The 21196-nt window shown below is 51.1% G+C and overlaps 1 protein-coding gene across 2 annotated transcripts in view; it reads left to right on the top strand.

Moving 5' to 3' along the window:
- The first annotated feature begins 11250 nt into the window (after nucleotides 1-11250).
- The window catches only part of ANKRD33B (ankyrin repeat domain 33B), an 83296-nt gene continuing 73350 nt past the window's right edge, over nucleotides 11251-21196 (top strand). The window contains exon 1 of one of the 2 annotated variants that reach the window (XM_073014834.1): nucleotides 11251-11782. In XM_073014834.1, the coding sequence (XP_072870935.1) occupies nucleotides 11429-11782 (354 nt within the window). In that variant the 5' untranslated portion in view covers nucleotides 11251-11428. The remainder of the gene's footprint in view (nucleotides 11783-21196) is intronic. The other variant, XM_007961215.3, reaches the window with a different exon arrangement.

Genomic DNA, 21196 nt, shown 5'->3' with positions numbered 1-21196 from the left:
CTCCCAAAGTGCTGGGATGACAGGCGTGAGCCACCATGTCCGGCCGACACCTGCGTTTTTAAGTAGCCTTCTTTTTCAGCAGTGTGACCTTTGTGGGCGGTACTCAGCAGCCAGGATGGCGTGGGGCCTACAGATGCCTAAGGCAGGGCAAGGAGACAATTTGATAAGAGAGGCATTCATGTGAGACCAGCTAGTGACCCGAGGCAGGAAAGGAAATAAACCACAAGAGCAGGGCTGTGGTGCTGGATGGTGAAAAGGGTTAAGCTATTACCCCTAAAGGGTGCCAGAAAGTGAAGCAGTGGAGAGTCGCCTTGGGGCCACCGCCCTGAGCCCAGGGCAGGTGTCCAGCCTCTCAGCAGCTGCAGGGTTTAGGAGCACAGCCTCAAACCTTTAGGGGCAATCTGGGTGCTGAAAAGGGTTGAGAGATTTAGGGGCAAGGCCTAGGGCAAGGTCAAAGGAGGTCAGGAGAGAGGCCAGGCGGAAAGCTCCCTAAGCCACCTGAAATAGCCACAGCTAGAATAAAACAAGGCAGCCTTTTCCCAACGCACAGAAGAATGCTGGCTCTGAGGAATTCTGCCATCTCCATTTTCAGCGTCTTTTACGCCAACATTTTAAGGTTACCTTCAGTGCCTTTTACTGTTTAGTGGCAAATGTTCCTAGATGACCATGGCAATAAATGAGCAGTAAGCACTGTACCTATGACTGGAGATCCTTACTGAGAGACACACTCATGCTTCACTGGAGAGCTTGTGTATGTGTATGTGTGTGTATGTGTGTGTGTATGTGTGTGTACGTGTGTGTGTGTGTACGCATGTGTGTGTGTGTGTGCATGCAGGTGTGCTGGGTGGAGGGTGGAGGGCACTGGTTGTGATTTCATGTTGTGCCAATAAAGGTAGATTTTCCGCTGGTGAGAGTGATCCCAGTTCACGGGGTGGGATTAAACGTATGTGTAATGGATGGTGGCTCCCCCATGGCCCTCCGATTGTGCAGTGATATCTGGGAAGTGTGAGAACCACGTCAGTGTGGAGTGGACTGGATAGGATGAGAGGCTGGGGACGGTGGGAAGGTGCAAGAGGAAGAAGCAGTGGAAAGGAGCTGCCAGGTGTTGGAGGCAGTGTGAGGAAAGTGGAGGAAGCGGCCCCAGTAGAGGGCCCAAAGCAAGGGTCCCTAGAGTGCTGGAGTGGGGAAAAGGAAGGGCTTTCAGTTGAAGATATCATTAGGGCTTAGGAAAAAAAGACTTAAAAAATACACTGATAGAGTTCAGATACCTTCTTCAAAGGGTGGATGATCTGAAACTAAGGGAGAGGTGAGAGTTGGTTCCATTCTTCTGACAACCTGGGGAAATACAATTCGGGCCCCAGAATCTGGAACTCAAAGAGAGAGAGTAGAGGATGAGTTGAGGTGCAGTGAAAAACTATATGTAAGAGAGAGAAAGAGGCTGGGCGCCGTGGCTCATGCCTGTAATCTCAGCACTTTTGGAGGCTGAGGCGGGCGGATCCCCTGAGGTCAGGAGTTCGAGACCAGCCTGTCCAACATGGTGAAACCCATCTCTACTAAAAGTACAAAAATTAGCCGGGCGTGGTGGCAGGCGCCTGTAATCCTCGGGAGACCGAGGCAGGAGAATCGCTTGAACTTGGAAGGCGGAGGTTGCAGTGAGTTGAGATCGTACCACTGACACCAGCCTGGTCAATAAGAACAAAATTCTGTCTCAAAAACAACAACAACAATAACAACAAACTCCCCCCAAAAAAAGAGAGACAGAGGGAAAGAATTCTTATATGAAGTCAAAACCGGCTGTGCTGCTCTGTCCTCTGAGGCGTGTGTGTGTGTGTGTGTGTGTGTGTGTGTTGTGTGTGTGTCTGGTCTATTCCCCTCAACAGAACATACTTTCTGCTCCACCACCTAAACTCCAGAGCTTTACTGAGATCCTGTTCTTTTCGGTGACATCCCACCTCTTCAGCAACACCTTCCCGCCCTTTCAGTTTGAGTGCTCTGTAGCTGCACATCCGGTGAACAAGTTGCACACACAGGAATCTCATCATTATGAATAATTGCAAGCAGGACGACACTGGGATCCTGTTCTCTCCCTCTCAATGCCTGCAGTGGATGTCTGGATTATATATGTAAATGATACATCAATACTGAGTAAATACTATTGAGGAAAATGTTTGCAAGGGATGGGAGAGGAAGTCTATGCCAACAAAGAGACCAGAAGCCACAAGCCCCGAGGCATCCTGGCAGGTCTGCTGTGGGGCCTGGGAGCCGGCTGCTGACACAGGGAATGTGGGCATGAGTCACCAGTGGGGGCCTCTGAGGAGGAAAACCATGACAAAACGTGCATATTGAGAAGTGGAGCGTGCATCTGCCGCGCTCAGTGAGCCAGTTGACTGAATAACTCCAGATTAGGAGAGAGAATAGAATTTGGGAATTTTTATCATTATAAACTTGGGGTATTTTTGGTTCTAAAAATAAAATACCAAAATGTTCTGGTGAATTGTTTGAGAAAATCTATACCCTATATGCATATACAGCCATGGAAACAGAGGCAATCGTACTCAAGTGCAAAAAATAAAAGTGTGCTAATGAAAAGTAGTAACTGGCCAGGTGCAGTGGCCTGCACCTGTAATCCCAGCACTTTGGGAGGACATAGCAGGAGGATGGCTTGAGCCAAGGAGTTTGAAACCAGCCTGGACAATATAGCATAGCAAGACCCTATCTCTACAAAAAATTAAAAATTAGCCGGGCATGGTGATACACGCCTGTGGTCCCAGCTACTTGGGAGGCTGAGGTGGGAGGATTGCTTGAGCCCAGGAGTTGGAGGCTGAAGTGAGTTATGACTTGCCACTGCATCCCAGTCTGGGTGATAGAGCAAGACCCTGTCTCAAAAAACAAAAAACAAACAAACAAAAAAAAAAACAAAACAAAAACAGAAAAGAAAAGAGAAAGAAAAGAAAAGGAAGAAAATTAGTAACCATCAGCCCCACTGCAGTCCACGTCTTAGGAGCATGGATTTAGTTCCCACACACTGTGCCAGTGTTGAGCTGAGCTTTGGCACTGCTAAGCATGTCGCTTCCGGGTTAGGTAGATAGAATAGGTTGCTTTAGGTTTAGGGCCACAGGAGAGCTGGGCTGGCTCAGCCATCCCTCCTTCACTTAGTCATCAGAAATGTTTCCCAGGCACTTAGGGCCACCTGCTGCTTTAGGATACAACAGGGAACAGTCTCTGTTCTGGAGAATTCACAGTCTGCAGCCCCGCCCCTCTGCAAGGCTGTGAGCAGAACTCCAGGCTCCTCTCCTTTCCTGTGGTCTCAGGACTGCCAGGGGCGTGGAGTATGGGGATCCCCACCTCCCAGCTCTGTTTACAGTGCTTGGATGACCATAGTATGGACAGCTGAAGGGAACCCAGGGGACCGTGTCTGTATTTCCTTGAGATGATCACTGTTCAGGAAAAGTATGGGACGCATGTCGTCATCAAATTTGGCTCAGGGCTGGAAATGTCCACTGAATTTCACAGGAAAGAAACCCTTGTGGGATCCTTGGGGAAGCCAGGGATGGTGAGGGTGGGTGGGGCAGGAGCAGATGGCAGCAATTCAAAGAGCAACAGGAGGAAATGAAAGTAAAGGCGTTACCTTCTTTAATTTTTTTTTTTTTAATTTTATTTTACTTTTTGAGACAGGGTCTTGCTCTGTTCCTGAGGTTGGAGTGCAGTGGTGTGATCACAGCTCACTATAGCCTCAACTTCTCAGGTTCCAGCAATCCTCCTGCCTCAGCCTCCCAAGTAGCTGGGATGAGAAGCACAGCCACATGCCTGGCTGACACTGCCTTCTTGCTGTGTAGAGCATAATGTTTGTGGGTTTTCCCAAGAAGCGTGCACTACTTTTGTAATTTTCGATTATATGTACATACATATGTCAAATGAAGAAATGGAAGATGAAAAACTGCAGCTTGTGCAGATCTGTCTTGCAGAAGGTTCAGCTGTGAGCTAAGCTGGTGGGGGTAGCGCAGGAGCGTGTGGGGGCGTAAAGTCTGTTGTGTTGTGGGGATCTGATGGGCTGTGGATGCAGAAACAGATGCCACACCATGACGGGAGGACCTCAGGAAGGGTTGGGGGGATCCAGAGTCCCAGGGAAGGAGGGCTCAGGGTTTGGCTGCAGGGGACGGTCCTCTTCTGCGTTCCCAGAGATCAGAATGACAAAGTCAGGGATGCTGATGGCTGAGCCTCCTGACATGCGGTCGCTGCCCAGCCTGCATTCTCCCTGCCTTCAGCTTTGTCCCCATGGGCACATTTTGACCAAGAGAGAATAAGCTAAGTGACAAGGGAAGCCAAACTGTGTGATTCACCACGGTAGTTTAAAATCCTGATTTAGGCTTTGCTTTGCTGACTGAATGTATGCTCAGTTAGGGAGAGGATGGGGTGGCAACTTGTAGGCCTGGCATGAAGCACACTGGTCCCAGCTGAGAGCCAGGCACGATGCCCCCATCCCTCCTGGTTCACAAGGTGCTGCCTCTATCAGCTCCAGTCCCCTTGCTTGGTGCCCCCGAAGTCTCAGCCTGGCAGTTTTACTCGTGCTAAGGCATGAATCCAGCTTTACAGAGGGCTGTTGATCCTCAGAAGCTGACACAGAATCTGAGTATCCTCCTGGGTCCCACATTTACCTACCTATGGCAGGAAGTTTTTAAAAAAAGTCCTGAAGATACAAAGACTTTGAAGTGTAAGTGGCTAAAGAAAGCTCAGGTTCCTGGTGATCGGCTGCTCTGTGCTGACCTTGTGTACATTCAGAAGGCTCCAAGATGCAGCAGAGCCGGGTCTAGCAGGCATCGCCTTCTCTTTTGTTTAACACATCTGTTGAACATCACCCAAGGTGGTGAGGCATCCTTTTAGATGCTGGGGATTCAAAAAGAAATTAATGAGACCTGGTTCCTGCTCTTGGCAAACTGTCAGCTTACAAAGGAAGGTAGTTTTACAAAAACGTATGGGAAAGCAGGGCAATAAGAGTGATTGTAGGCCGGGCAGTGATTCACGCCTGTAATCCCAGCACTTTGGGAGGCTGAGGCGGGCGGATCACGAGGTCAGGAGATTGAGAACATCCTGGCTAATGCACTGAAACCCCGTCTCTACTGAAATATAAAAAATTAGCCGGACGTGGTGGCAGGTGCCTGTAGTCCCAGCTACTCGGGAGGCTGAGGTAGGAGAATGAACCCAGGAGGCAGAGCTTGCAGTGAGCTGAGATCATGCCACTGCACTCCAGCCTGGGTGACAGAGCAAGAGTCCTTCTCAAAAAAAAAAAAAAAGGGTGATTATAGAGGCATGTAATAGGGGAAGTGATAGGGAAAAGGGTGGAGTTTCTCCTGCACTTCAGGGAATCAGGGTGGGTCATGGGGAAACCCTTGATTAGTAGGTCTTTTTTTTTTTTTGAGACGGAGTCTTGCTCTGTTGCCCAGGCTGGGCTACAGTGGCACGATCTTGGGTCACTACAACCTCTACCTCCTGGGTTCAAGCAATTCCCCTGCCTCAGCCTCCCGAGTAGCTGGGATTATAGGCACGTGCCACCACGCCTGGCTAATTTTTGTATTTTTAGTAGAGGTGGGGTTTCACTATGTTAGCCAGGTCGGTCTCAAACTCCTGACCTCATGATGTGTTCACTTCAACCTCCCAAAGTGCTGGGATTACAAGCGAGAGCCACCGCGCCTGGTCGACGAGTAAGTCTTTTAACAGGCTGTCACCTCATAGGACTCCCTCAACTGGCCTTGTAAATCCAACCACATTTATTCTCTTGAATAAAGGGGTCCGTTGACAAAAGACCCAAGGCCTTTTGTCCTTAGAGTAGGCATAGATTTTCTAGTGATACCCCACTATTGCTAATCCCACGCAGAGCAGGAAAAAGGTGGCAGAACTGGCAGTTAAGTGCACATGTGCATTTACCTCTAGATATTTAACCACAAAGGCAGAAAACTTCCTTAAAACAAGCTGAAGTTCTGAAATGGTGATATGAATTGAGATTATAACAGAAGGGATCTAGTTGCTGTCAATTGAATGGAGTGAGGCCCAAACAGCAACTAATCTCTTTAATAGGGAGATCCAGAAATACACAGAGACCTTTCTTTATATTCCTAAGCTGATGAGAAAGGTAATCTGGCCCAGCGATTCTGCAGGTTGACTTCAGGACACACTAGGTTGCTCCCACGAGTGTGGGAATCAACTCGGAGAAATCTGCAAAAACTCCAAAACAAATCATTTTGGTTTTTAAAAACATGAGTGTTTTAAAACTGCTTTTTAAAAAATGAGTGACTAAGAAATGTCCCATTCCCCACTCACTTCTTCTCTCGTAGGCAGTGGGAAAGCTGGAGGAGCCTGTTACAAACCTCAGCTCATGAACATCTCCCAGCTGTCTTTTGAGAAGATGACTTACAGGAAGGTGGTACTGAGAAAACAAAGCGTCCAGCCTTCGTGAAGCTGAACCTTAAGGTCACCTCTGCAGCCTGGGCTGACCCCAGACCCTCGTTTTCTTCTCTGGCATCCACCTTCAAGGATTGGCCTGTTTCCCTTTAACTATGGCTATCACTCAGCCCAGTCTCTGAAGAAAGCAGAGCCCACGCCTCCCTGGCACGGTTTCCCCTCGGCCACCTGAGGCAAGCGAATGAGTCTTTTTCATTGTAATGAGCTGTATTTCCCTCACTATGGAACAACAGGGGCTAAACCAATTAATAACTATGCTCAGCTTTTCCTTCTTAGTTTGTGAATTCTCTCTGCATTTTGGCTATCATCCTAACCACCTGTCACAAGCAGCACAATTAATGTTTTTTCTGCAATTAATGATTTTTTCCCCCATTTAGCTTTTTTTCTTTCTTTCTTTCTTTTTGTGCTGGGATTACAGGCGTGAGCCACCGTACCCGGCCGAGTTTTTTTTCCTAACATGCTGTTTTGCTGAACTGAGTTTTAGTTGCTAGTAACAGAAACTAACTCTAGAAAGCTTTAGTCAATGACAATGAAAACAACGGCAGCAAAAGAAATGATCAGATGGTTGTTATTTCATGAGATCTACTTTAGATTAGTGTTGTCATGTTCCCCTCCAATAATTCACACAGGAATTTGGTCATGTCATTTCTAGAACAGTACGAAGACAAATAGGATCTTCAGAGCCCTGAGTCTTCCCATCTGAGCTCGAGGTATGGCTCTCCAAGTCTCTCTCACTGAAAACAATTTTTACACATAACGCTGGGGTTTAAAAAACTCAAGCCACTTAAGGTGGGATGTTTTTCTGAGGAAATACCTGGACAAGGGTGCATTTGTGTCCACTAAGGAAAATGCTGGAAATACCTTAAACATTAAGAATAGGAGATTGGTACCCCCACAGTAACAGACGTTCAAAATCTAGAACTATTATCATTGTAACTTAGCAGTGGTAAAGCCATAATTGGAAGCCAGTCTGTCTGATATCACTATCAGGTCTTTACCCCAAGCTGCACTGCCTTCTATATGCATTTCTCATTCACTTCACCTGGCTGGTTCTCTCGGCAAATAAGGCAATGAATCTGGAGAAGCAGCTCCTACAGAACAATGTATATCAAGGCGAATGGATACTTTAATTTTCATACTAATGAAAGTTAACACTTGCTGTTGCCAAACTCCAGACAATGTGGGAAGGTTTTAAATCACTCTCTCGTTCAGTTCTTCATTTAGCCTTGGGAGGTGGGAGCTGGTTATTTTCTTTTCTTTTTTGAGGGGGCTGGAGCCTTACTCTGTCACCCATGCTGGGGTACAGTGGCACAATCTTGGCTCACCGTAACCTCCGCCTCCCAGGTTCAAGCAATTTTCCCGCCTTAGCGTCCTGTGTAGTGGGGACTATAGGCGTGCAGCACCACATTTGGCTAATTTTTATATTTTTAGTAGAGATGGGGGTTTCACCATCTTGGCCAGGCTGGTCTCGAACTCCTGACCTCAAGTGATCCACTCACCTTGGCCTCCCAAAGTGCCGGAGCTGGTTATTTTATGACACTGGTTATTTGTAACACTGTGGTACAGTTGTGTGCTCCTCCACCATTAGGTTCCCCCCGCCTCCCTCCTTCCAAACCAAGGTGGGGTGGGCCCTATAGGTGCGTGCAGTTTTCTCTCTCTTCAAGATAAACACACTGCTTGTAATTTTGAAAGGCATGTTACAGACAGATAACTGAGCTAGTGCTGAATTTTTAAAAAATGGTCCAAAGACAAATTATTCAACTAAGTGAACAAATTATGTAATTGCTATGTATATCCCAAAATCATAACAAAATAATTCATTGAAACTTGACAGTTGGATGAAATATAATTTCTCAGAACTTCTCTTTTTGTTTGGAGACAGGGTCTCACTCTGTTGCCCAGGCTGGAGTGGAGCGGCACCATCAGGGTCCAGTGCAGCCTCAACCTCCCAGGCTCAGGTGATCCTCCCACCTCAGCCTCCCAAGTAGCTGGGACTGCAGGCACAGGCCACCATACTAGGCTATGCTTTGTATGTTTTCCAGAGATAGGGTTTCGCCATGTTGCCCAGGCTGGTCTTGAACTCCTGGGGCTCAAGGGATCCGCTAGACTCAACCTCCCAAAATATTGAAATTACAGGCATGAGCCACCACACCTGGCCTCAGAATGTTATTAACTTAAAAATTATCCTGAGTCGGCAGTTTTGATAAGCTACTTTCTCCTACCTATGCAGATTTTGTACACATAATAAATGTTGGCTTTACTAAAAATGTCCATGCCTGATTTTGTGTCTTTTTGCTTCGTTTTTTTTTTTTGAGACAGGGTCTCCCTCTGTCGCCCAGGCTGGAGTGCAGTGGCAAGCTCCGCCTCCCGGGTTCACGCCATTCTCTGGCCTCAGCCTCCCCAGTAGATGGGGTTACAGGCGCCCACCACCACGCCCGGCTAATTTTGTTTGTGTATTTTTAGTAGAGACGGGGTTTCACCGTGTTAGCCAGAATGGTCTGGATCTCCTGACCTCGTGATCCGCCCGCCTCGGCCTCCCAAAGTGCTGGGATTACAGGCGTGAGCCACCGCGCCCGGCTGATTTTCTGTTTCTTTTAGCCCATCTTCCAGAAATGTCCAGACTCTACTGTCTTTGCTGTAAAAGGAGCATATTTTATTTTTTGTTTATTGTTTCTTCCTAGCGGTTTATTTTTAAAAGACAGGAAAATGATCAGCTTGCATCCTGAATCGGACCACTTATAAACGATAGTTCTTCTTTGGAGCAGACGATGACATTTTAGTTTATATTTAAGGGGAAACACATTCAAATGCTATTTGGACTCAAATTTCTAAGGAAGAAAAGGAAGTGGTAAACTCTGAAGATAGAGCCTCAATTCCCTTGCTGAGTGACGGGTCAGTGAGCACCAGTCGCCTGCGGGAGGCCAGAAGAGGCTGCGTGGCGCCCCCCCTTTCAGGGCCTGGTCCTGTCCACCCGGGCCCTGGTGACGCGCAGCCGGGACTCTTGCTCTAAAGTGACGCAGTGCTCTCCCTGGGAGGACGGTGGGTCCAGCAAACCCAACTCAGCCCTCAGGGGGCACTTGAAATTTTAAATACCCCAGGCCTTTGGAAACAACCCTCAACCTTGAAAGGGGAAATTCCCAGTGGGAATTGACGCAAACTGTGGTCAGTTACACAAAAAGGTAGAGAATATACCGTAATCTGGGGACTATTTTTGGTTGCAGAAAGAATCCCCGGAGTAGAGAAGGCGGCCAGCGAGGCTCAGTTCGCCGCTCGCTCAGAGCCGCCCAGGTGCGGGGGCGTCTTCACCAGAAATCGCTGCTCCCGCGCGCCCCACCCTCCCAGGCCCCGCAGATGCCGGGTCCTGGGCCGGCACCAGGCCCTTCGGCTCCTGCTGGAGACACTGGAAGACCAGGCGACCAGGACAGCGGGTCGGGCCAGTGCGGTGTGACACGGGGGCTCGAGCGGCTGTCCGCAGCCTACACCTCCCACGGCTGTTTTGGATTCGGTGCCCTCGTGCCCCTCAGCTTGCCCAGCGGCACGTGGGCCTCAAGCCTTGTCCCTAGCGGCTGCGCCCGCCTAGCTGTGTTCACCTTGGGGCTGCGAGGGCCTCCCACCGGCTGGCAGCTGATGGACACGCTGTCAAGATCGGGGGAAAACAATGAAGGAAGGAGGCTAGGGGGACACAGGGCTGGTGGCCTCCGCACTCTTTGACCTGCGACGGGCGCGAGCGCACCACCGCGCCTTTGCAGACAGACTTTCCCCCAAGATTGGCTCAAGACGCCTCCCACCCCGAAATCAAGGCCTCTCCGTGGCAAATCCTCACACGCCCTCCTTCTCCCCGCCCATCCCCGGCGCCAGGACTGACGGGGAGAGGGCGAGGCTGGGCCAGAGGGGCTCTGGGCCTGGACTGCGGCTGTGGCCCGCGGTCCTTGCTCTTTTGGGCAGCCTCCGGGGGTGAATCCGCAGATCCCAGCACGTGACACAGGCCAGGCGTGGGGTCGGGGAACTCCTTGTCGTCCGTTCCCACCCAGATGCTCCCTGAGGTTCCGGAACACCCGGCTCCCAATCCCAGGGTCTGACCAACCCACAAGCCACGGCCGGCCCGGGTTCTGCGAGACCGGGGGACTCTGAGGATCGTCCTCCCCTCCCGGCTGGGACTCCCCCACGGCAGCCAACGGCCCCCAGTTCAGAGTGGCAGGCCCCCGCAGCGCTCCCCGGGCCCAGGTCCCAGGTGGACGGCTCCGCTCCGGCTCCCGGCTCCTCCGCCCGCCAAGCGCCCCGGGGATTCCCCGGCCTCAAAGCAGCCGCTGCCGGGTGGAGTCTGCCCCAAAGCCCGGGATCCCCCGAAGGGAGAAAACCCGCTCGGCACCTCCGAGGCCGCGGGAGAAAGTGGCCCCACCCTGGCGCGGGGACCCGACGCCCTTGGCGGGGGTCGGCTGCAGGGGTCCGAGGTTCCCGAAGCTGGAGGCCGGCTCCACCCCGGCGTCCCCCTACCGCCACCTCCGCCCCCATCCCGCGGGCCGGCGAAGGAGGGGCGGGGCGGCTCGCCGCCCGAGACTCGGGTTCGGCTTCTTTAGTGATTGCTTCTGCTTCTCCCGCGCGAGCTGTCCCCAGCTCCGGGGCAACGCTGCCAGGTGCCCCGTCCCCGCGCTCGGGAGAGCGCGTGCCTGGCTCTGAACTCTGGCCAGGAACGGGCCCCGGGGAAGGCCCCGGGTGAAGGCGTGTCTCTGCGCCCCGCCCCGCCCCGCCTCGGAAAGCCCCCGCGGTCCCGCCCACCCCAGGGACTCGCTCAGCCTCCGGAGACTTTTTTCGCTGAGCGCAGCCGCCTGGCGCCGGTTTCCGCCGAGCTGGAGCGCGCGGGCCACGGCTTCCCTGGGGACGCAGAAGCGAGAAGCGGGGACCTCGGCGCGCGCCCCGCGTCCCGCTCTCCTTGCCCGCGCCCCGGCCCCCGGCCCGCGCCCCGGCCGCAGGCATGGTGCTGCTGGCCGGGACCGGGCCGGAGGGCGGCGGGGCGCGCTGCATGACCCCGCCACCGTCGTCCCCACCCCGGGGCGCGCAGGTCGAGGAGGACCCCACTGACTACGAAGAGTTTGAGGACTTCTCGAGTCTGCCCGACACCCGCAGCATCGCCTCGGACGACTCTTTCTACCCTTTCGAGGACGAGGAGGAGCAAGGCGTCGAGAGCGCGGAGAGCGTCCCGGAGAGCGTCCCGGAGGCGGCCACCCTCCTGCGCGCCGCCTGCGCCAACAACGTGGGGCTGCTGCGGACGCTGCTGCGGCGGGGGGTGAGCGTCGAGGAGGCGCAGGAGACTGACCGCAACGGCCGGGTAAGCGGGCGTCCCCGCAGGATTTGAGCACCCCACTGCCCCGCTCCCCTCCTCCCAACCACATCCCCGCGCCTCCCAGGTCCTGGCTCCGGACGGGTCCCTTGGTCACTCAGCCGCCGCCCAGAGCTCCTTTTCGCCGCTGTTTGGGAGCGCGGTGTGTGGGGTGCCCTAGGTGGCCTCCCCGTCCCAGGCAGGGGGACGCGGTGCGGGGAGGGAGCAGTTTGCTCTGCCCGCGGTGGCAGCGCGGCAGGAAACGCCAGTCCGGCGTCCTCACCCCATCTCCTTCTCGTTTACCGGCCCCCAGGGACCTCCTGACTGAATTCGCGCTGGCGGCCCGTGCTGCAATCCAGGATTGGCTTTTTGCGGGGTTTCTTCAACCCGGGCCTCTCCTGACCGTTACCTTTCCCCAGGCCCCTGGCAGGGGACCATTCCTCCTCGCCTGCAGGAGACAGCCCCTCCTGCCCAGCGCCCCGTTTGTCCCCTGGGCCCCTCGCGCCGCCCTTGTTCTAACACGCTGGGGCTCAGATCGGCTCCTCCAGTCGCAGTGATTAGGAAGCAACAGTTTATTCCCTCGCCGGGACAGCTTGGTCCCCTACCCCACCTCCGCTGAGCCTTGTGGCCCGCGCCGCGACCAGCCAACGTGATCTCTGACTGGTCTGTGCGCACAGTCACCTCCGCCAGCCAGAGACAGCCGGGGCTCCCCAGAGGCAGGGCCTGGGGAGAGCCCCAGAGCCGCGGGGGTAGGGCACTCGGGGAGGGCAGGCGGCGTGGAGGCAGGCACAGGCTGTCCATTCGTTATGACCAGACTCAGAGAAAGCAAGAGATGTTTAGAAAAGAAAAGAAAAAGTTGGCTTAAGAAGACCTGAGAAGGACTGGCTGGTGGAACACCTTCCACCAGCAAATCACTTCAAGGGAAAGCTGCAGAGTGACCACGGTGGCCAAGTGCCCTTTAGTCTGTGCTCTGTGGGCAAATGGCAGCGTTCTCACCTGATTTTTATATTCCCCGAGGTACCTTGTATCTGCAGATGCAGCCTAGCACAAATGCAAATGCTTTTGCTCAGGAGCGTGCAGCTGATAGAAAACATGTGCTTTGACTTGGGGACCTGGGTGACCTTGTGCCTTTGGTTTATCCTGCAGTGGGTGGGGCAGGTGGTTTGCCCTGACTGTGGTTTGGGCTGGGCTTAGGTGGATGGGAAGCCCTTGAATGTCACTTTCTGCTTGTACTACATTGCCCGCGTGATTCGATTACCTCCACCTGGTCCCTCCCACAGCACGTGGGAATTCAAGATGAGATTTGGGTGGGGACACAGCCAAACCATATCACACAGCATTTGAGCTTGGAGGAAGGGTCTGCGCTTGTCATGTGTTAGGCAGTGAGACCAGACGTGGGGTCCCCGTGGGTAGCATCACCTGGAGCCCTGTAGTTCCTGCTGCCCGTCCCCTTGCAGTGCCCCCTCCCCCAGCCCCGGCGACAGATGCCGTGGCTGGCATGTGATTAGGGCTTGGAGCCCCTCCCGAAGTCCTAGGGCCTGTTTCTCAAGCTCTACATTTGGTTTAACTGTGAGTTTTCACGCCCAAATGTGTGTATCAGAAACCTTGCTTTCTGGAAGCCGGTATGGGGACCAGCTTTAAAGGAAGCCCCACCAAGCTCATAAAGGAACAGGAGGGGTGGGTCTCTCGTGCTTCCTGGGCAGCCTGGTTGCCTCCAATGGGCTGGGATGGGCACAGGAGGGGCCTGGCTCGCCCAGTCCCCACTCTAGGGCACCACTGGGCTCAGCTTTATATAATGTTTCCTTTAGGGGCAAAACATAAATGTTTGAAAACAGCTGCGTTGGAGAAAACTGACAGCAACGTAAACCATCCCCAGGGGCTTGAGCCTAACAGACTGAGTCTCCAGGCCCCACAGCAGAGAGGCAGGGGAGGGCTGTGGTATGGGAGGCTAGCTCCAGCCTCCCAGCAGCTCTCTGCCTCAGTTTCCTCATCTGTAAAATAGGGATAACGGCAGCCTCTCCTCCTAGGATGTGGGCATAAAATGGCTTAGTACCTACAGGGCTCTGAGAAGTCCTGGCCCCAGGTCTGTGTTCACCATCTTGTTTCTCATTCACCTGCCTTCTCTTGGCTTGGTAGAGAGCACCTTCCAGTTTTATTTTGTTTTGTTTTGTTTTTGTCTTCTGCCAGGCAAGGCTTTTTCTCTCTCTGCCTTTCTTCCCCCTTGATGACAGCAGAAGTGAAGACTTTGTTTCTCTGTGTGGGGTAAAATAATGATGTAGGCCCGTACATAGCCTGCTAACTTAGAGACCCCTGGACTCCTTCATCTTTGCATCAGAGGGAGCAGGACCTGTGTTCTGTGCTTTGGGGGGTCAGTGGGGGGAGTGAGGCAGGAGCCTCAAGGCTGTTGATCAGACATCTTCCTGAAAAACAGCTGAAAGAATCAAGTGTGGCAAAGCCCTGATGGCGCGCTCTGTGGTAAATGCAGTGAGTCATTGCTAAAGTTTACCGCAAACCTACTGTGCTCCCGCTAGGTGCTTTAGCAGACTCAAAGCTGAATCCAGCAGTCCCTGCCTTTGAGAGTCCTAGCCTTTTAGTGAGGAAAAGAACTTGCAGAGGAAGAGCAGCTAGCTAAGACCTAGGAAACTGGGAGACGGACTGCTTTTCGCATGACGGGGTCCAGTCTCCCCGACGGCAGCATGGCTCACTCCCTCACTGCCTGCAGGCTCGTGGTTTAAGGGCACCTTCCCTGGGATGCTTTTCTGTTTCCTCTCCAAGCCTACAGAACCTGAAAGCTGAACGAGGGTAATGTAGGCATTCAGACAATGAGGGCTGAAATTATAAATAGGATGATCATTTAGAGAGCAGGTGACGTTTGAGCAGAGATGGTATCTAGGGGAAAGAGGAGTTAGACGGAGGGAACAGTGTGTGCAGAGATTCTGGGGTGGGAACCTTGTTGGAGCCTGGTCTCCAAGCTTATCATGATTAGTGATATTGAAAATCTTAAAGAAGGCCGGGACAGCTTTGGTGCAGTGGAGGGGTAATTGTGTTAATGACAGAATGACAGCTCACAGGTATAGCCCACAGCCGGCTTTCTAGGAGGAAATGATCTCAAAAGGCGTCTAAACTTTTCTGGGACGTGCTTGTTGAGCTCTTCATCTCTGGGCGTTTAAGAAGGGAGCTTTGCCTGAGCTGACAGGTGTTCCATTTGGTCTGGGTAACTAAGGATCAGATGTGTTTTGTTTAAGAAAATGCATTCTCTCCTGCCTCCTGAGATTGATAGAATGTTGGATGTGACTCAGCACACCATTTTCCTTCTAAAATATTTATTGCTCTAAAAGCATTGCATGATTTAATATGCAACATGTAAATATTTGTCAAATAATTGCCCAGAAACATTCAAAGGGTGCTCCTGATCTCGTCCGGATTTATGGTAGTTTTGTTCCTTCTGACTTGAGGCAGTGAAAGCTGCCATAATTCTTTTTCTTAATTCTTCTCTTCCACTTATTATCACCTGAAGTTCACCTTTTTGGCCTTGGTGGCTCTTGAGATGACAGTGAAAACAAACAAAATGTGCTGTTTTAATTGTTGCAGAAGGGCAGTTTAAATGTCAGACAGCTCTTGGACTTAATTAGGCCCAAATACGTGTTCAATTTAAAATATTGCACTCCTGTCTTGATGGGATTCTGCTTCTGCATGTTTGTGCTTGTTTGTTTTTCAGGCTGAGTCTTACTCTATCACCCAGGCTGGAGTGCAGTGGCAAAATCTCTTCGCTGCAACCTCCGCCTCCTGGGTTCAAGTGAATCTCCTGCCTCAGCCTCCCGAGTAGCTGGGATTACAGGTGTGTGCCACCACGCCCAGCTAATTTTTGTATTTTTAGTAGAGATGGGGTTTCACCATGATGGCCAGGCTGGTCTTGAACTCCTGACCTCAAGTGATCCTCTTGCTTGGCCTCTCAGGTTCTGGGATTACAGGTGTGAGCCACCGTGCCTGGCCCGCTTCTGTATATTTAAATTTCCAGGGTCTCTTGGTGACATTTTCCAAAGGCCCCTCCATTGGTTTGTTCTGTTAGGTCAGCAAAGCCCACATCACACCCAATGTGGGTGTTTCCCTTTACTCTTGAGGTGCTTAAAATTAAAACTTCATTTTCATAGATTTATAGCTATGATCAGGGCTTCATCTTGAAATGTATGTGAGAAAATTTTATTTTTATTTTATTTTATTTTTTTATTTTTTTATATGCTTCAGAAAGATTTATAAGCTTCAGAATCACTTTTCCCCTAAAATGAGACTCCAGTTACTGGAACAGTGCTTCATCTTTACCGGGCCTCGGTGCTCATGGCCTGTGTGTGCACTGAAATGGGCTGATTAGCATAGAAAGTGACTTCTCTGGTTCTTGTTAGTTACCACAGAAAGTTAATTCTGACCTCAGGCCTCTGTATGCTTGCCGAGGGCCTGCAAGCACAAGGGAGAGGTTTGCTTTGCTTTTTAGGAATGTATGTTAGGCTGGGCATGGTGGCTCCTTCCTGTAATCCCAGCACTTTGGGAGGCCGAGGCAGTCAGATCACTTGAGCCTAGGAGTTTGAGAACAGCCTGGGCAATGTGGTGAATGCCCGTCTCTAAAAAAAATACAAAAATTAGCCAGGCATGGTGGTGGATGCCTGTAGTCTCAACTACCAGGGAGGCTGAGGCAGGAGAATCGTTTGAGCCCAGGAGGCGGAGGTTGCAGTGAGTTGAGATTGCACCAGTGCCCCCCAGGCTGGGCGACAGAACAAAACCCGCGTTTGAAAATAAATAAATAAAGGCATGTATGCTAGTGTTTTAGTTGCATCTCCAGATTTTGAACTGTGAGAAAGGGGATGAGGAGGGCGAATTGAGCAGAATGCTAGACCGGGAGTCCGAGGGGCTGGAGTCAGAGGAGGACTCAGCTGAAGTGGGTTTGGTGGCAGGTGGGCAATTGGGGACACTCTGGGTCTAGCAGCAGTAGAGAGGCCTATATGTTTTTTGTTTGCTTGTTTTTTTTGTTTTGAGTTGGAGTCTCGCACTGTCACCCAGTCTAGAGCGCAGTGGTGTGATCTCAGCTCACTGCAACCTCCACCTTCCAGGTCCAAGCGATTCTCCTGCCTCAGCCTCCTGAGTAACTGGGATTACAGGCACGCACCACCACGCCTGACTAAGTTTTGTGTTTTGAGTAGAGACGCGGTTGCACCATGTTGGCCAGGCTAGTCTCGAATTCCTGAGCTCAAGTGATCCACCCACCTCGGCCTCCCAAAGTGCTGGGATTACAGGCATGAGCCACTGCACCCAGCCCCCATGTGTTTTTGATATAAGAGTATCAGTCATCTGTGGCCACAATCATGTTGCCTAACAAATAGCTACAAAATCTCACGGGTGTTTACAACTGTAAATGTTTTACTGGGGGTGGCCTGGCTTAGCTGATGGAGGCTGGATTTGCTCATTCGTCTGCATTCAACTGGTGGTCAGCTGCGAATGGCAAGACCAAAACAGTCTTAACTGGGAGGACTCATTGTTGCTCCCTTTGGTCTCTCATCCTCCAGCAGGCTGGCTCGGCTTGTTTTCCATGGCAGGGGCAGGGTTCCAGGAGAGCAGGCTGAGCAAATATGGCCTCATGATACTTCAGCTTGGCTGAGGTTCAGTATCACTTCTGCTGAAGCAAGCCGCAAGGCCAAGCCCAGATTCAAGAGGTAGGAAAATAGACTCCTCTCAATGCAAAGTCACATAACAAGAGGTGTGGATAAAGGGAGGGGAAGAATTGTAGCCCTTTTTGCAGTTGGTCTGCCAGAATAAGGATGAGACTTTGATAGGGGTTTTCTGATGAGCTCTCCCTCTGGGGCATCTCAGGCTGGACATGTGGTCTGCAGTGTGCTTCTATCTTTTGAGCTGGGGCTGGGGAGCCGTGGAGTCCCTGGAGGGGAGCTTGAGGTCCGAAGGAGTCAGTAGGTTTTGCAGGAGTTTTCTGACTGATGCAGTGTGGCTGCTTTGTCAGGTATTGCTTCTTCATTTTATTTTATATTGAGATAGAGTCTCACTCTGTTGCCCAGGCTGGAGTACAATGGCATAATCCTAGCTCACTGAGCCTTGACCTCCTGGACACAAATGAACCTCCCACCTCAGCCTACTGAGTAGATGGGACTACAGGTGCGCACCACCATGCCAGGCTAATTTTTATTTATTTTTTGTAGTGACAGGATCTTGCTATGTTGCCCAGGCTGGTCTCAAACTCCTGGCATCAAGCAGTCCTCCTGCCTCGGCCTCCCAAGGTGCTGGGATTACAGGCATGAGCTACCATGCCTGGCCTCCTTTATTCTTTTCAATGAGATTCTTTAACAACATGACCCAAATATCTTTTTTTTTGTCAATTAGGACTCATTAAAGAAGAGAAAACAGGCATTGAGTTTTAAAAAAAAATTCCTTGATATAAGTGTGTTTGTGTTTATAATATTGTAATTATTATCATTATTGGTCAGCTACCAATATGAAAACAAACAGAACAGGTATAATCCATTTCAAGCCTGTACTTACAGTGCTGATTTCCCCCACAGTCTGTGACTTTGCCCCTGATCTTCAGTGTGAAATGGAGAGGGGGTTCTGCTGCATTTGGGTTTCTTGAGTACTTATTTTAAAATCTTATTTGTTTATTTATTTATTTTTTTGAGATGGATCTCACTCTGTTGCCCAGGCTGGAGTGCAGTAGTGCGATCTCGGCCCACTGCAACCTCCACCTCCTAGGCTCAAGCGATTGTCCTGCCTCAGCCTCCTGAGTAGCTGGGATGACAGGCATGCACCACGACGCCCAGCTAAATTTTGAATTTTAAGTAGAGATGGAGTTTCACCATGTTGGTCAGGCTGGTCTCAAACTCCTGACCTCAGGTGATTCACCCACCTTGGCCTCCCAAAGCGCTGGGATTGCAGGCATGAGCCACCGCACCTGGCCTCTTGAGTGTTTATTTGAGCCAACAGGTGTCCACACTGGGGCTTGCGCCTGGACCCCAGAGCGTGCTTTTCGTTTCCTAGTCCTGATCTCCAGCTCTGATTTTTTAGATTGAGGAAATATCCATCACCTTAAGGAGTTAATAGTTTTCTGAAATAAACTTAAAAAACAAAATTTGGATAAATTTGAACAACAATGACAAAGTTTAAAAAAATGTGAGTCCAGATTTCTGAGGCGTTTTGCACCGGGTAGTCTCCCAGCGATGGTGGTTCCCAGCTTGGACTGTACATTAGAATCATCTGGAAAGGTCTATAAAAGTCCAAGTGCCCAGGCCACATCTCAGAATTAACTGAGAATCTGAGGGTGAGATAAGACATCAGTATTTTCTTTTTTCTTTTTTTTGAGACGGAGTTTTGTTCTTATTGCCCAGGCTGGAGTGCAATGGTACAATCTTGGCTCACTGCAACCTCCGCCTCCCAGGTTCAAGTGATTTTCCTGCTTCAACCTCCCAAGTAGCTGGGATTACAGGTACCCGCCACCACATCTGACCAATTTTTGTATTTTTAGTAGAGTTGGGGTTTTACCGTGTTGGCCAGGCTGGTCTCGAACTCCTGACCTCAGATGATCCACCCATCTCGGCCTCCCGAAGTGCTGGGATTACAGGCGTGAGCCACCACGCCCGGCCAGGACATCCGTATTTTCTAAAGCTCCCAGAGTCAGTTCAGTGTGCAGCCAACATTGACAACCACTGGTGCAGACTCTTGAACTCAAAGTGGGGTCCTCAGACCCGGAGCAGGGGTTCCCTGCTGGGGAACTTGTTAGGCGTACAGAATCCCAGCACTCCCCACCAAGACCTGCTGAGTCAGGGCCTACTTTTCAGCAAAACCTGCCAGGGGCTTTGGAGGCAATGGAGCCTTTGAGAAGCCTTAGCACAGAGCATCTCATTCCACTCTCGGAGCCCTGTGACGTGGATGTGGGTGTCTGTGGTGAATGGATGAAGTCACAGGTTCAGGGAGGTACCATAGGTGCTCCCGTGGTGGAGCCAGGAGGCAGTTCCAGTGCAATCTGAGTCTGAGACTTAGCATCCCCACAACACATGGCTTCACCTACTGCCCATGCCGCAGCATTAGTGACAGGCAGCCCGGTCTGGGCCTGTTCCCCAAGTGGATACTGGAATGCGACTTCTATCTTTCCTTGTCTCAGAAAAAGTGTGCCACTGTGAATGCACTTAACACCGTTCACTGGGCACCTCTGCTGAGCACAGGCCGACATGGTTGTGCCTGCTTCTTCCTGGGCCTCCCTGTCTGTGCCTCTCTCAGCTGGAATGTCCCTTGCCAGAGGTATGGGTCCTAATTCAAGAGCCAGGTAAGCATCCCAGAGACAGAGGCCAGAGGGAAATGCTTCATTCTTCATTCCCGTGTGATCAGAGGCCTGCTTCTGATCTGAGTTTCATCAGACCCGACATAAATATGCCTCTGGAAGCATACATTGTTGTTTCTCCGTTTCTTTGAAATTGCTCTCAAATCCCACCACTCCAATCCAATCAGTTGCCACTGAGCCAGCTGTGACATGGGATTTCACTTCTACCTCAATTTCTGTATCTTTGACTTAGTAGAAATAAGTAAAACCCACCTTCAACTGTCCTTTAAATTCAGGGACATCATTTAAAAATAATCTCTTCCATCTGGGTGTGGTGGCTCACCCCTGTAATCCCAGCACTTTGGGAGGCTGAGGTGGGCAGATCACGAGGTCAGGAGATTGAGACCATCCTGACTAACATGGTGAAACCCCGTCTTTATCAAAAATACAAAAAATTAGCTGGGTGTGGTGGCAAACTCCTATATTCCCAACTACTTGGGAGGCTGAGGCAGGAGAATCACTTGAACCTGCGAGGCAGAGGTTGCAGTGACCCGAGATCACGCCACTGCACTCCAGCCTGGGCAACAGAGTGAGACTACATCTCAAAAAACAAACAAACAAAAACAAAACGAACAAACAAAAAAACTCTTCCAATTCTTTTATGGACATACATACTGTATTAGTCTATTTTCATACTACTATAAAGAAATAAAGAACTGCCCGGAACTGGGCAATTGATAAGAGGTTTAATCGACTCACAGTTCCGCATGGCTGGGGAGGCCCCAGGGAACTTACAATGATGGCAAAAGGCGAAGGGGAAGCAAGGCGTGTCTTACTACATGGCGTCATGAGAGAGAGAGAGAGAGAGAGAGAGAGAGAGCGAGGGGGGAAGTGCCACATTAAAACCATCAGATCTTGTGAGAACTCACTATCATGAGAATAGCAAAGGGGAAATCCACCCCCATGATCCAATGACCTCCCACCAGGCCCCTCCTCTGACATGTGGGGATTACAATTTGAGATGGGATTTTCGTGGGGACACAGGGAAACCATATCACATACTTAATTACATCAAGGACTCCTGACACCCTGCTTTATCTTAAACTCTGACATCA

Source organism: Chlorocebus sabaeus, chromosome 4, assembly GCF_047675955.1.
Source record: "Chlorocebus sabaeus isolate Y175 chromosome 4, mChlSab1.0.hap1, whole genome shotgun sequence".
Lineage (NCBI taxonomy): Eukaryota > Metazoa > Chordata > Mammalia > Primates > Cercopithecidae > Chlorocebus > Chlorocebus sabaeus.
Note: the sequence above shows the minus strand (reverse complement) of the source record. Positions and strands in the feature narration are given on the sequence as shown.